Source organism: Physcomitrium patens, chromosome 19, assembly GCF_059467195.1.
Source record: "Physcomitrium patens ecotype Gransden chromosome 19, ASM5946719v1, whole genome shotgun sequence".
NCBI classification, from domain to species: Eukaryota; Viridiplantae; Streptophyta; class Bryopsida; order Funariales; family Funariaceae; genus Physcomitrium; species Physcomitrium patens.
In genome coordinates this window covers 3,774,184-3,786,404 of record NC_143428.1, presented here as the reverse complement: position 1 = coordinate 3,786,404, position 12,221 = coordinate 3,774,184, and the positions used below count along the sequence as shown (strand labels likewise).

Sequence of the window (12,221 nt, the reverse complement as noted above, 5' to 3'; positions counted from 1 at the left end):
TAAAATAAATAAAATATTAATAATACTAATAATGATAATTTATAAAATTAAAATAAATATACATAAAAATAAGACATGTAATTTTTAGAGCAAGTAGTTTCAATAAAGAATATTAAGTTGAAAACTACAAAGTTAAAGAAGATCAAAAAATTGAAAACAAGCAACCACATCTAAAAGGTTTAAATTGTATTTCCAGCCCAATATATTACATAAAAATATAAAAAATTAATTAATTAAAATAAAAATATTATTTTACTTACTAAAAAGATGATTACTCTAAAATTCGTAAAGACCTAAGAACCAAGTTTTTAAAATTTACGTATTTCAAAAAGTTGTGGAAACCTTATAGTTATTAAAAATAATTACATAACATAAACAATTTTATAGGATAGAATGCTATATATATTATATAGTGAAATGAGTATTAAGGATAAGAACTCAAGGAATATAAATAAAGAATTGAGATGTTTTTCAAAAAAATACAACAAAAAATAAATAAGTAAAAATTTATATTTAAGAAGAAACTAGAATAACTTTTGCCAAAAGATAAGAAAACTAGAGACTTTTGAAACTAAACCATAAGCAAGAAACAAGTTGAGAAGAGTGAAGGAGGCCTTATTTTGCTTCTATACATACTATATAATTAGGATCTACATGGCAATATTCTATAAGACCTCTACAACATGTTTAACTTGCAAGTCATGAGTCTAATTTGCTAAATAAGCTTCCTATATGTATGCCATATACCTAACTTTTACCACTCATGCTTAACATGTGCAATGTGTGGCCAAGTTGTTGACTTAGTTTTCAATCTATCAATTACATATAGACACGGATAAAAGCAAAGTTGTGTCTACAAAGCTTTTAAAAAGCTTTTCTATATGGTATTATCAAATATATCTACTTTTACTTCTATTTACTCATATTATCCAGATAATTATTAGAATAAATATATATGTCTATTGTAAAAAATAATATATATTAAAAATTTGGTCTATCAATAGGAAGAAAAATATTATTACATCACATTGCTTAAAGATATGGCAAATATTTTGTGATATATATAAAATAGAATTATATACAAATTATAAATTATAAAAGTATAATCAGTCATATTTAAAAAGAATTATATGTATTTTTTGATGTGGCCTTTGTTTAAAATAGGCACTATTGAGTAAATATGAAAGAAGATATATATATTATTCAATAATAATTAACAAATAATACATGCCTTAAAATAACCTTTATTGAAACTTTAATAACTTGACACACATAATAAAAGTCTTATTAGTTTTTTTGGTTTATGTAATTAAAAAATTAAATTTAATATTAAAAAATAATATGTTGTAAAGAATAACTTTACTAAATTTAAGTCTTAATTTTACAATTATATTTTAGTAATTTTTTTCAAAGAATTTAGAGAATAATTTGATGTTAAATAGGATATTTACAAGAAATACATATCTTCTTTATTAAAAAGCAATTTATTGTAAAAAGTTAAAATTCTCTTGAAATTTGAACAATAATTTTAGACTTGTTAAATGAAACTATTATTTAATTTTTAGGTTGATTAGGATTTCAAGAAATTTTTATTTTTTATTTTTAGAATTTATATTGAACAAAAAATGAATGAAAAATATTTTTCGATGTAATATTGGAATTTCATAGAAAATATGTACTCACCAACTTCCAGGGACTTGTAGGTCGCTAAGTTTGCAATTATGTGGTACCCACCGACGGAGCAGTATGTAACAAATCACGTCACTTAGACCAATTCCAATTGAAGCGCAGACGTATCTAAATATGAATAGATCTTACAATTTATATCCCTCATAAGCTAGATATGAACAAATCTATGAAAAAGCTTCGGCAACCACACCCTCAATTGCTAGGTCGGGCCTGTCTGCAGGCGTCCCCGCTCTTTGCTTGCCTCCCAATCTCCAATCATCTCGCGGTTTCTTGAATCGGTCTGGTGGTGGAATGAGATCGAGGAGGTAGTCGCTGCCTCCTCGATTGGGAACGCTGTTAAATAGTCTTGTTGCGTTGTCGCGGAATCTGATCGATCATTGGAGTTCTAGGGCTTGATGTCTTATCAGCGTGTGGTTTCGAGTGAATTAGTAGAATTGAGTTGAGGATCTGTTTTTCGATGTAATTGAGAGCGGTGCTTGAATTCTTTGTGATGCTGTACTGTGGAGAGGAGCAGAATTTTGGCTTGTGGTTTGCTAGGCGCAAGTGGCGGGTGGTTAAGCGATTAGGCTGGAGATTTGAGCTCAAGTCATTTTAGGGTTGCATAGGTGGTTTTTAATTGACGCGCTGTAACATGTCTGTTTCTTTCTAGTGGTGGTTTTGGGCCATATGTCGACCATTTCGGCAAATTATTAGCATGGAATGGATATTTGTGTGGAGGATACATGTGCCTGTAGGTTTAGGCTTTCCTTGGACTGGCTTCACTAGTCGGTTCACCTGAGATTCATTTGTAGTGAGACTTGCGGTGTGATCGCTGTAGATTTTTAACTGGGATTCTTACACCTGCCTTGAGGGTTGATTGTGCCCTAAAGCTTGATAAGATGGACGAGTATCAGCATTATGAGCGGTTTAGCATGGATAATGAGTACGAAGATGGGATCTGGATTGGGGGTGACTTCTTTGCCCGCAAACCGAAAGCAAAGAAGCGACAGACTAAGGAGGAGGCACTGTATGGGGTTGATGACAGTGATTCTGATTATGAAGAGCCAGGGAAGAAGAGGCGTCGGGGGGATAACAAGAAGAGTGACCTAACAAAACCCGTGAGTTTCGTATCGACGGGTACAGTTATGCCGTCGGAAGAGATTGAAAAGGAGGAGAAAGAGGAGCAAGTGGCTCCTGTTGGGGCCGGATTAGGGTTTGGAACCGCTGTTCTGGGATCCGCTACTGGACTAGGATTTGGCGCGAAAGGAAACATTAAACAGGAGGAAAATGTTGAAGAGGAGGAATTGCTCCCAACAGCATTTGGGAGGAGGATCAAAGAAGGAGCAGAGCGGAGAGAATTAGAGAGAGAAAAGGGAAAGAAGGCTGCCACGAAGTCGAGGTCCTTGGCAAGTGGAGGCACAGGTTCTGTTCCTACTTTTGAAATGTTCACTAGAGGAATTGGGTCCAAGTTGCTAGAAAAGATGGGTTACAAAGGAGGAGGTCTGGGGAAGAATGAACAAGGTATTGCGCAACCAATTGAAGCCAAACTACGACCCAAGAACATGGGTATGGGATTCAATGAATTTAGGGAAACAGCAACCGGACTGCCTCCTCCCCCTGGTATGCGGCAACCAGATGAAGACGTTGTGGTGGAGAAGCCAAAGTCTAAAGAAAAGCTATGGATGAAGAAGAATAAAGGGAAGAAGAAGACAGAGCTCCGCACTGCAGCGGAGCTGTTAGCAGAGAAAGATGCACAGAACGGAGGGATTATTCACCAGACAGTTCTCGACATGCGAGGTCCTCAACCGAGGTTGCTAACTAATCTGGAGAATTTGAATGCTGAGCAGATGCCAGTAGAGGACAGTACTCCGATGCCCGAGTTACAACATAATCTTCGTCTAATCGTAGATACGACAGAGGCGGAGGTTCAAACTTGCAATCAGAGGTTACAAAGCGAGAGGGACACGGTGCTGATTCTGAATAAAGACAGGGAGCGACTGGAAGCTGTCGTAAGCACTCAGGGGAAGCAGATTGCCGTCATAGAGGCTGTGATGACTTCTCTTGAACAGATCCGGGGACAAATTTCTATGGAGGGAATGACTTTAGAAAGTTTAGCCAGCGCGTTTGCAAGAATCAAACACACATACCGAGATGAGTACAAGTTATTTAGCGTCGGCATCATAGCCCTTTCCTTGGCTTTGCCTATGATGAATGCCCTTTTTAGAGGCTGGCAACCACTCCTTCAACCTCTGCATGGAATCGAGGCCATGGCTGCGTGGCAGGAGCTCTTACAGGGCAATGAAGCACACGATCATGCCATATTTCAAGATGTTGACAATTCGCCTTACATCCAGCTAGTTCTTGAGGTTGTATTTCCTCATATCCGTTTGGCCACGACAAACTCGTGGCAACCTCGAGATCCAGAGCCACTGCTGAGATTTCTTGAGGCTTGGGATAAGGTGCTTCCTGGAGGGGTTAAACAAAATCTTCTTGAAGGACTTGTTATGCCAAAGCTGACTGCTGCGGTGGATGCGTGGGATCCTCGGCTTGAAGAAGTTCCCATCCATGCATGGCTCCATCCTTGGTTACCTTGGCTAGGTCCACGAATGGAGCCACTCTATGTTCCTATTCGATACAAGCTAAATGTTGCGTTAGTTAATTGGCACCCAGGGGATTCCTCTGCTCTAGCTCTTCTTTCCCCTTGGAAAACTGTTTTTGATCCTGCCAACTGGGAGATGCTAATTGTGCGTTCGATAATGCCCAAGCTTATCCAGGCAATGCAGGAGTTTGTGTTGAATCCTGCCAAACAGATTTTAGATCAGTTTCACTGGGTCATGGCATGGGTCTCTGCCGTTCCTTTGCACCATATGATTAATATTTTGGAAGCAAATTTTTTTCCAAAGTGGCACCAGGTTTTACATCACTGGCTAAGCGCAAGTCCGGATTATGATGAGGTTACTGCATGGTTTGTGGGTTGGAAGTCCTTGCTGCCGAGTGAACTCGTGGCCAACGAGAAGATCCGGCACCATCTTAGTTCAGCACTTGACTTGATAAACCAAGGTATGGAGGCGACACCGAGTATACCACAGGCAACACGGGAAAAACTGACATATCTTCGAGTTGCAGAACAGAGGATACTTGAGCTTTCTCAGCAAGCCCATTCTCAACAAGGTCATGGTGCTACATACGTACAACCGCAAAAGCAGCATGCAGCTCTTGATATGGATGAGAATGATTCTGGAGCAGAGATGACTTTAAAAGAAGTTGCTGAGGCTTTCGCCCAAGAAAACGACGTTCAGTTCATTCCTAAACCTGGGCGTATGCATGAGGGTCTTCAAGTATACAGTTTTGGGGCTGTGAGTGTGGTCATAGATAATGCTAAGCAGAGTATATTTGCTCAGACTGGTGAAGGATGGAAGCAGGTCCACTTTGGACAAATATTGGAGATGCACCGCAGTCGCAGTGGAAGCCGGTGGAAGTAATAGGTGAATCTCCTTCTGTGATAAATTCATGTGTCCATCTGCTGTGATTTTACATCTGTTGAATACATGTACAGTGCGGATGATCATACTATAAACTATCAGGATATTATTTAAAGAGACCAACTAGTACAGGTAGCATTCTGTATGAAAGTTTTTATGTCCGCGACGGTGTCTAGTGACTTAACTTTCGACTGCATTGATGGCTTCTTTTTGTGAATATTGATGCTGTCATCGTTCAGGTTGATTTCTCACATGTCACTTTGTAGAGCTAGCAGCTTGAGTGTTTGCTGTTCTTTGAACAGTGAACTCGATATTTGCAATAATGTGGGACGTTGCAAATGATCAAGGTTGTGATATCATGGCGGATCGTAACCTCTCAGTTTTTTCTGATTACGAAACGCGGGAAATTATGTTTATGAATGGAAATCTGTTTTATTTATGACATGGATTGTTCTAGCAGTTAAGTTATTCAACAGGCAATTCAATTTTGGCAATGGTCAGTAATCATCGTTGTCATTGGGTTATTTAGCTGTATATTGATAATTGCGATGAGTACATCAGTGTTCTGAATTGACGATTTCAGCTCCGACGACTATAAATTTCCCCTGATGCGAAGGATAGTGTCTTATCAACTTTTCGTGTTAAGCCTAATACCTCTAGTCACATAGTCTTAACTGTTCTTACCACTTAATGGTGGGGTGCATTTCGGCAGGTATTAAAAATTAGAAATGAGAAATTGAGTAAAAATTTTCTGAAGATGCGATTTCTGTGACATTGTCGAGGACCAAGGGGAAGTCAGGATGGTAATTGGACACTGATAGAGGCTGGATCAGTCTGGCAGAAGCTGCTATGGGTCAGGACTCTTCGCGCAAGTTGGCAGAATCGTGTGATGTAAAAGTTTGTGAAGGCTCTGCAACAGCAATCTCGCTCGTAAGTGGGCATTTTAATTTTTTTATAGTAAATCTGAGTATTCGGTTGAGTATCGAGGTTATCGGTAGTTGCTGATTGTTGGTGTTTATTCCATAGCTTGATCCTATGACATCTTGTGTTTGAACTCTCTTCATAGTCTTCTCTTTCTTGCCCATCCTTCTATAAATTTTCTCTGTCGAAATTTTATTTCAATGAACTGAATTCTTTAAGGTAATAACGAATAAGTCTTACTAGTTCTATGACGCATGTGAGCATGAAGACTAGAGTACGAAGATTGGAGTCGTATTAATGTCCAGCAAAGAATTGGAGCGTCAATTTGGGTAGTAGTTTATTGTTTAATCAGTGAATACTTTGAGTTGTTTCTTTGTAAACTCTCAAGAACTTGGTCAGGATTTTCTCTTATTCAGCCATCCGCATCGTGCAGTTGTGATAGTTCGGCCTTTGATGATGTCATCTTGGACACGTGGAAAGGATAGAGAATCCTTGTTACGAGATAAGCAGTCACTGGAGAAATCGTAAGATGAATGCACGCTCAAGTGTTAACAGGGATTGGTGAGTGTTCACTTTTGGAAAAATGTGCACTTCGGACGGAGGTTGTTGGGTTGATAGAGCAGTAATTCAGTAGGAACGTGTATATGCCTCTAAAGCTTCTGTCCTGGATGGTTGTAGGCTTGTCATCTCGAGTTTAACACATGTTCAAAAGCTTATGCAGCATTCTTCTATTGCCGGCGATGGTGAGCGAGTTTGTAATCCTTCCAACACTGCAATGCGGATGTAGTCCACTTTTCTCTACATATATCTGGTTAACTGTTTTCCCTTTGCGTGGACCGTTATTATTTTTAGGATGAAACTTTCTGTTCTGTTCTGAATCTGAATAATAGATATCTGATGTGGTTTCTAGTATTTTAGTTGGACGTTCCGTCATACCGCAATTGTCACTGAATCTTTTCCTATCTTACCTTGCTGTGTATTGTCTGAAACTCAGAGATTGAATGCCTTAAAAAGCATTTAGTTATCAAGTACAGTTCGAGTAGGTGAGCAACAGAAGCTACGTCACCGGCTCTAAGCAAGCATCATACGCTTCCGTCACAAGTTCATGTTTCCGCGTATTTTCAAAATTTATGCCGAGTAAGCCAGGCTGCAACTGAATCTGCTCAAACAAAATTAGGAGAATGGTGCTTGCTCTCAATCTATTTTCTCCTCTTGGATAGCGCTTGTATCTGTCGTAGAAACACCATGGTAGAAATAAGTCAATCTATTAAGTAGCTCTTCTACAATTCTTATTTCTTTTTTTTATTACTGCATTAAGCACATTTATTTGTTCGTTGCAATGATGTACATAATCAATTGTGAGAGACAATTTTGCTAAGTGATTCCATGGATCTTGGCTACAATACAAGAGGGTGTAGATTTGAATTCAATATCTACTATCAAGACTTATACAATTTACACTATTGTGGATTAAAGAGTGTCTTTTTTCTTCAAATATAAGATCGAGTGTTTTATGATTATTTTTGGTTGCATAGTATGACAGCATTATAAATTTTTAGATCTTTATTTACAAAACCTAAAAATATACTATAAATCAATACCACAAGATTTGTATGATTGCATTTTATATATCTTTTGTTGCAATTTGTTATAGTTGCCTGTGATTTTTTATTTTTACTTTTACATGTATGTGATTTGATTTTCTTTAATTTTGATATTGTCCTAGAATTAGATTCTTTGCTTTGCTTTAGAACTAATTCATTGCAGTTAATTATCAAGGTGTAATGAAAAAATCACAATTTGGATAGTCATGTGAATTGATGTGTAGGTGATAAATGGATGAATACATAAAGTCATACTCTTCTTTATTAAATGATGAATGTTTAAATGGATGTTTGAATAGATGTATGATCTTCAATGGAATAAAAATAATATACAAATAAGATTTTTTTTTTTTTTTTTTTTTTTTTTAATGTATTATGGTAAATGACCATAAAAATTTATTAATGTACTTTTGAATTTTTATCTTAATTTCTTTTAATAGTGATTTTTTTAAACAAAAGGAGTGAATTCAACAATAATGAATATTTATATAGATTAATATAAAAAAAATTAAATAAATCATGTATCATACATATTTTGTATATTTTATTATAGGTTTAAGCAATAAGCATTCTTAAATTGTTATATGCACATCCATTATATTTATACACACATCCAAGGCCTTTGATTGATTGATTCAAATCTCTTTTTCTTTCTCCTAGCAAAGGTCCTTGACCATCTTCTTTTCTTTCTAACCTTAATGGAAATCATAGTCTCTTCCTTCATTTGTTTTTTGTCCTAACATGACTCTTGATCTTTTCTTTCTTTTCTTCTTTATCTCAGCATGAGTCTTGATTCCCTCATCTCCTTCTTCTTTGTCTTGGCATAGGTCATAGATCTCTTCTTCTTCTTCCTTGCTTTAGCATAGATCCTAGATCTCTTCCTTTTCTTCATTGCCTTGGCATGGATCGCAGATATCTTCCCTCTCTTCTTTGTCTTGATGGGGATTCCAGATCTCCTCCCTCTCTTCTTTGTCTTGGCATGGAACTTGGATCTCCTCCCTCTCGTCTTTGTCTTGGCATGAATCTTAGATCTCCTTCCTTTTTTCTTTATCTTGATGTAGATTCCAGATCTCCTCCCTCTCTTCTTTGTCTTGGCATGGATCTTGGATCTCCTCCCTTTCTTCTTTGTCTTGGCATAAATCTTGGATCTCATCCCTCTCTTCTTTGTCTTGATATAGGTCTTGCATCTCCTTTCTCTCTGCTTTGTCTTGGCATGGATTTTGGATCTCCTCCCTCTCTTCTTTGTCTTAGAATAGAACTTGGATCTCCTCCCTATCTTCTTTGTATGGATGTAGATCCTAAATCTTCTCCCTCTCTACTATGACTCAATGTGGATTCAAGAACTCTTCCCTTTCTTCTTTGTCTTGGCATGGATTTTAGATCTCCTTCCTCTCTTCTTTGTCTTGGCATGGATTTTAGATCTCCTTCCTCTCTTCTTTGTCTTGATGTGGATCTTAGATCTCCACCTTCTCTTCTTTATCTCGATGTGGATCACAGATCTCCTTCCTTTCTATTAAGTCTCGATGTGGATCCAAGACTCTTCCTTCTCTTCTTCGTCTTGGCATGGATTTTAGATCTCCTTCTTCTCTTCTTTGGCTTCATGTAGATCTTAGATCTCCACCCTCTCTTCTTTGTCTGCATGTGGATCCTACATCTCCTTCTCCTCTTCTTTGTCTTCATGTGGATTTTAGATCTCTTCCATCTCTTCTTTATCTGAATATGGATCTTGGATCTCCTCTCTCTTATTTGTCTTGGCATGGATCTTTGATCTCCTCTCTCTCTTCTTTATCTTGACATAGATCTTGGATTTCTTCCCATCTTCTTTGTCTTGATGTGGATCCCAAATCTCTTCCCTCTCTTCTTTGTCTTGATCTAGATTCTTAATGTCATCCTTCACTTCTTTATCTTGGCCTGGATCTTAGATCTTCTCCTTCTCTTCTTTGTGTTGATGTGGATCCCAGATCTCTTCCTTCTCTACTTTGTCTTGGCATGGATCTTGGATCTCCTCTCTCTCTTCTTTGTCTTGGCGTGGATCTTGGATCTCTTCCCTCTCTGCTTTGTCTTGATGTGGATTCCAGATCTCCTTCTTTTCTTTTTTGTCTTCGCATCAATCTTGCATCTCCTCCCTCTCTTCTTTGTCTTAGTATGGATCTTAAATCTCCTCTCTTTTTTTTTTTATCTTGGCATGGATCTTGGATTTCTTCGCTCTCTTGTTTGTCTTGGCATGGATCTTTAATCTCTTCTCTCTCTTCTTTGTCTTGATGTGGATCCCAAATCTCTTCCCGCTCTTCTTTGTCTTGGCATAGATCTCCTCTCTCTCTTCTTTGTCTTGATCTAGATTCTTGATGTCATCCTTCACTTCCTTATCTTGGCTTGGATCTTAGATCTCCTCCTTCTCTTCTTTGTGTTGATGTGGATCCCAGATCTCTTCCCTCTCTTCTTTGTCTTGGCATGGATCTTGGATCCCCTCCCTCTCTTCTATGTTTTGGCATGGATCTTGGATCCCCTCCCTCTCTTCTATGTTTTGGCATGGATCTTGGATCTCTTTCCTCTCTTCTATGTCTTAGCATGGATCTTGGATCTCTTCCCACTCTTCTTTATCTTGATGTGCATTCTAGATCTCCTCCTTCTTTTCTTTGTCTTTGCATCAAACTTCCATTTCCTCGCTCTCTTCTTTGTTTTGATGTGGATGCTAGATCTCTTCCCTCTCATTTGAATAATTTTATTTCTAGTTATTTAAAAATTTATTTAAAAATATTAAAAATAACATACATATATTTTAATATATCATGTTTAATTATTGGATAATATAATCATATATTATATTAATTTATTTAAATACTTAAGAAATTTAAATTTTATACAAAAATATTATTTATAATTTAAAATAATTTAAAACACTTTATTTTGAATAATTATTACAAAAATAAATTATATTCTAATACTTAGCTGAATAATCTAGTATCAAACTTTAACTTTCTAAGCCATTGCTAACCATAGCACTCCAAGATTATGGATCTAAAATTGAGGCTTGTTATAGTTATTTATTTGTTTATTTTTTCCATTATAAGAATAATACTATTTTTTTCTAAAGAAAGAAGTTTTGAAATAGAGAGTGTAAAGAAAGAGAATAACAAGATGGCAAAGGTAATTTAAAAAATAATATTTTGAGCGCTTTTATAATAATTGAATACATATATACATAAATGAATGCATTGCCTTTTAAATAGATGCACAAAAATTAACAATCATCATTTTTTTTAATATGAAAGATAAACATATATGATTAAACATATTCTTTTTTATGTTTTGATTTAATTTTTGTATAGTGTTTATTTTTATAATTATTAGTTACATTTTTTGTATTGTATTTTATCAATATACAATCATTGAATTTTACATTGCCATGCATCCATACCTTGCTTAAATATACTATATTTGATGCAAAGCTCCAAATGCTAGTTTACATGTGTTTCTTATATCATATGGAATATCAAGAAGATGTACCTTCTTTCTTAGAATCTGTACTTGCATGTGTTTTCAGGTTGAATAACAATTTCTGTTTTCAAAGGCAGACATGATATGTTTTTGTAATTGCTTCAAAAGTATATAACCCACAAATAAAAGCTATTAGCTTTTACGAGCCAAAATCTCTTGTTCCTATTGTTCACAAAAAATTCCTCTATTCCAAAACATTCATGAACTTCTCTACATAATACGATCTTGTTTTTGGTGGAGTACATCAGTACTCCTTTCCGTTTCGAATCAGAGAGGTGTTCATGAAAGAATTTTTGTTGCGGTAGTAATAATCAACAATTCATAATTGTTGGTGCAGCAATTGCACAAGAGGTCACTTCAATCTTACATAAGAAATTAGCATGAATCTATTGACACTAATTGGGTGGACGTAGTTTTTGGATTCAGTTTTTTCAAATGCTTGCTGGTAAGCCGCGCACTGGGGGCACAGCAGCGTGTAGCAAAAATGCCCCGGTGATACATAGAACGACTAGATGAAGGGCCAGTCATTGTCAAATCACTGTTGACTAAGCCGAGAACTGATATGCACAGCTTTGAGAACAGTGGTGGATTCCCAGATGGCCATCTTTTGCTGAAATTGTAAGTGTGTAGGATGTTGCTTCTAGTAATGTATCAGCTGTGGCTCTTTATGCATCAATCGGCACTTTGGCTGTTTGAATCTGAACATGAATGGCCACCTTTCCATTCACTTGGTATTACCAAATTTTGAAGATTTGTTAAGGAAATTTGATTTGTAATTTTTTTACAACCTGAATGCTATCCAACAAAATAATAAAGAATTGGTTTAGTTGGAAAGTTGCTCTCAAAACAAGCCTTATCTTGGTTTGCTCCTTTATTTGAGAAGAGATCTTCAATGTTGAGAAACTTTGAAGCTTTTTTAGAAGCATTTGCGGAGACATTTAGAGAACATGATAAGGTCCAAGTGGAAACAATAAAAATTTACTCATTATGTTAAGGATTTATGGTATAGATTACATGATTGTATAAAATCTTTGACTGCCTTCCACAT

At 36.4% G+C, this 12,221-nt stretch overlaps 1 protein-coding gene across 9 annotated transcripts; it reads left to right on the top strand.

Annotated features, from left to right (window-relative positions):
- The first annotated feature begins 1,896 nt into the window (after positions 1-1,896).
- Positions 1,897-7,591, top strand: LOC112296102 (septin and tuftelin-interacting protein 1 homolog 1). Of its 9 annotated transcripts, none has more exons than XR_016498570.1 (5): positions 1,897-5,153; positions 5,863-6,080; positions 6,505-6,632; positions 6,793-6,814; positions 7,066-7,591. XR_016498570.1 is itself a non-coding variant. In XM_073529036.2 (2 exons), the coding sequence occupies exon 1, from the start codon at positions 2,568-2,570 to the stop codon at positions 5,148-5,150; it is 2,583 nt and encodes an 860-aa protein (XP_073385137.1). In that variant the 5' UTR covers positions 1,897-2,567; the 3' UTR covers positions 5,151-5,153; positions 5,498-5,595. The 9 variants fall into 9 exon arrangements, 2 of the variants coding, with proteins under 2 accessions (XP_073385137.1, XP_073385136.1); XR_016498572.1 differs by having other exon boundaries at positions 6,793-6,854; XR_016498571.1 differs by having other exon boundaries at positions 6,793-6,882.
- Positions 7,592-12,221: the final 4,630 nt, after the last annotated feature.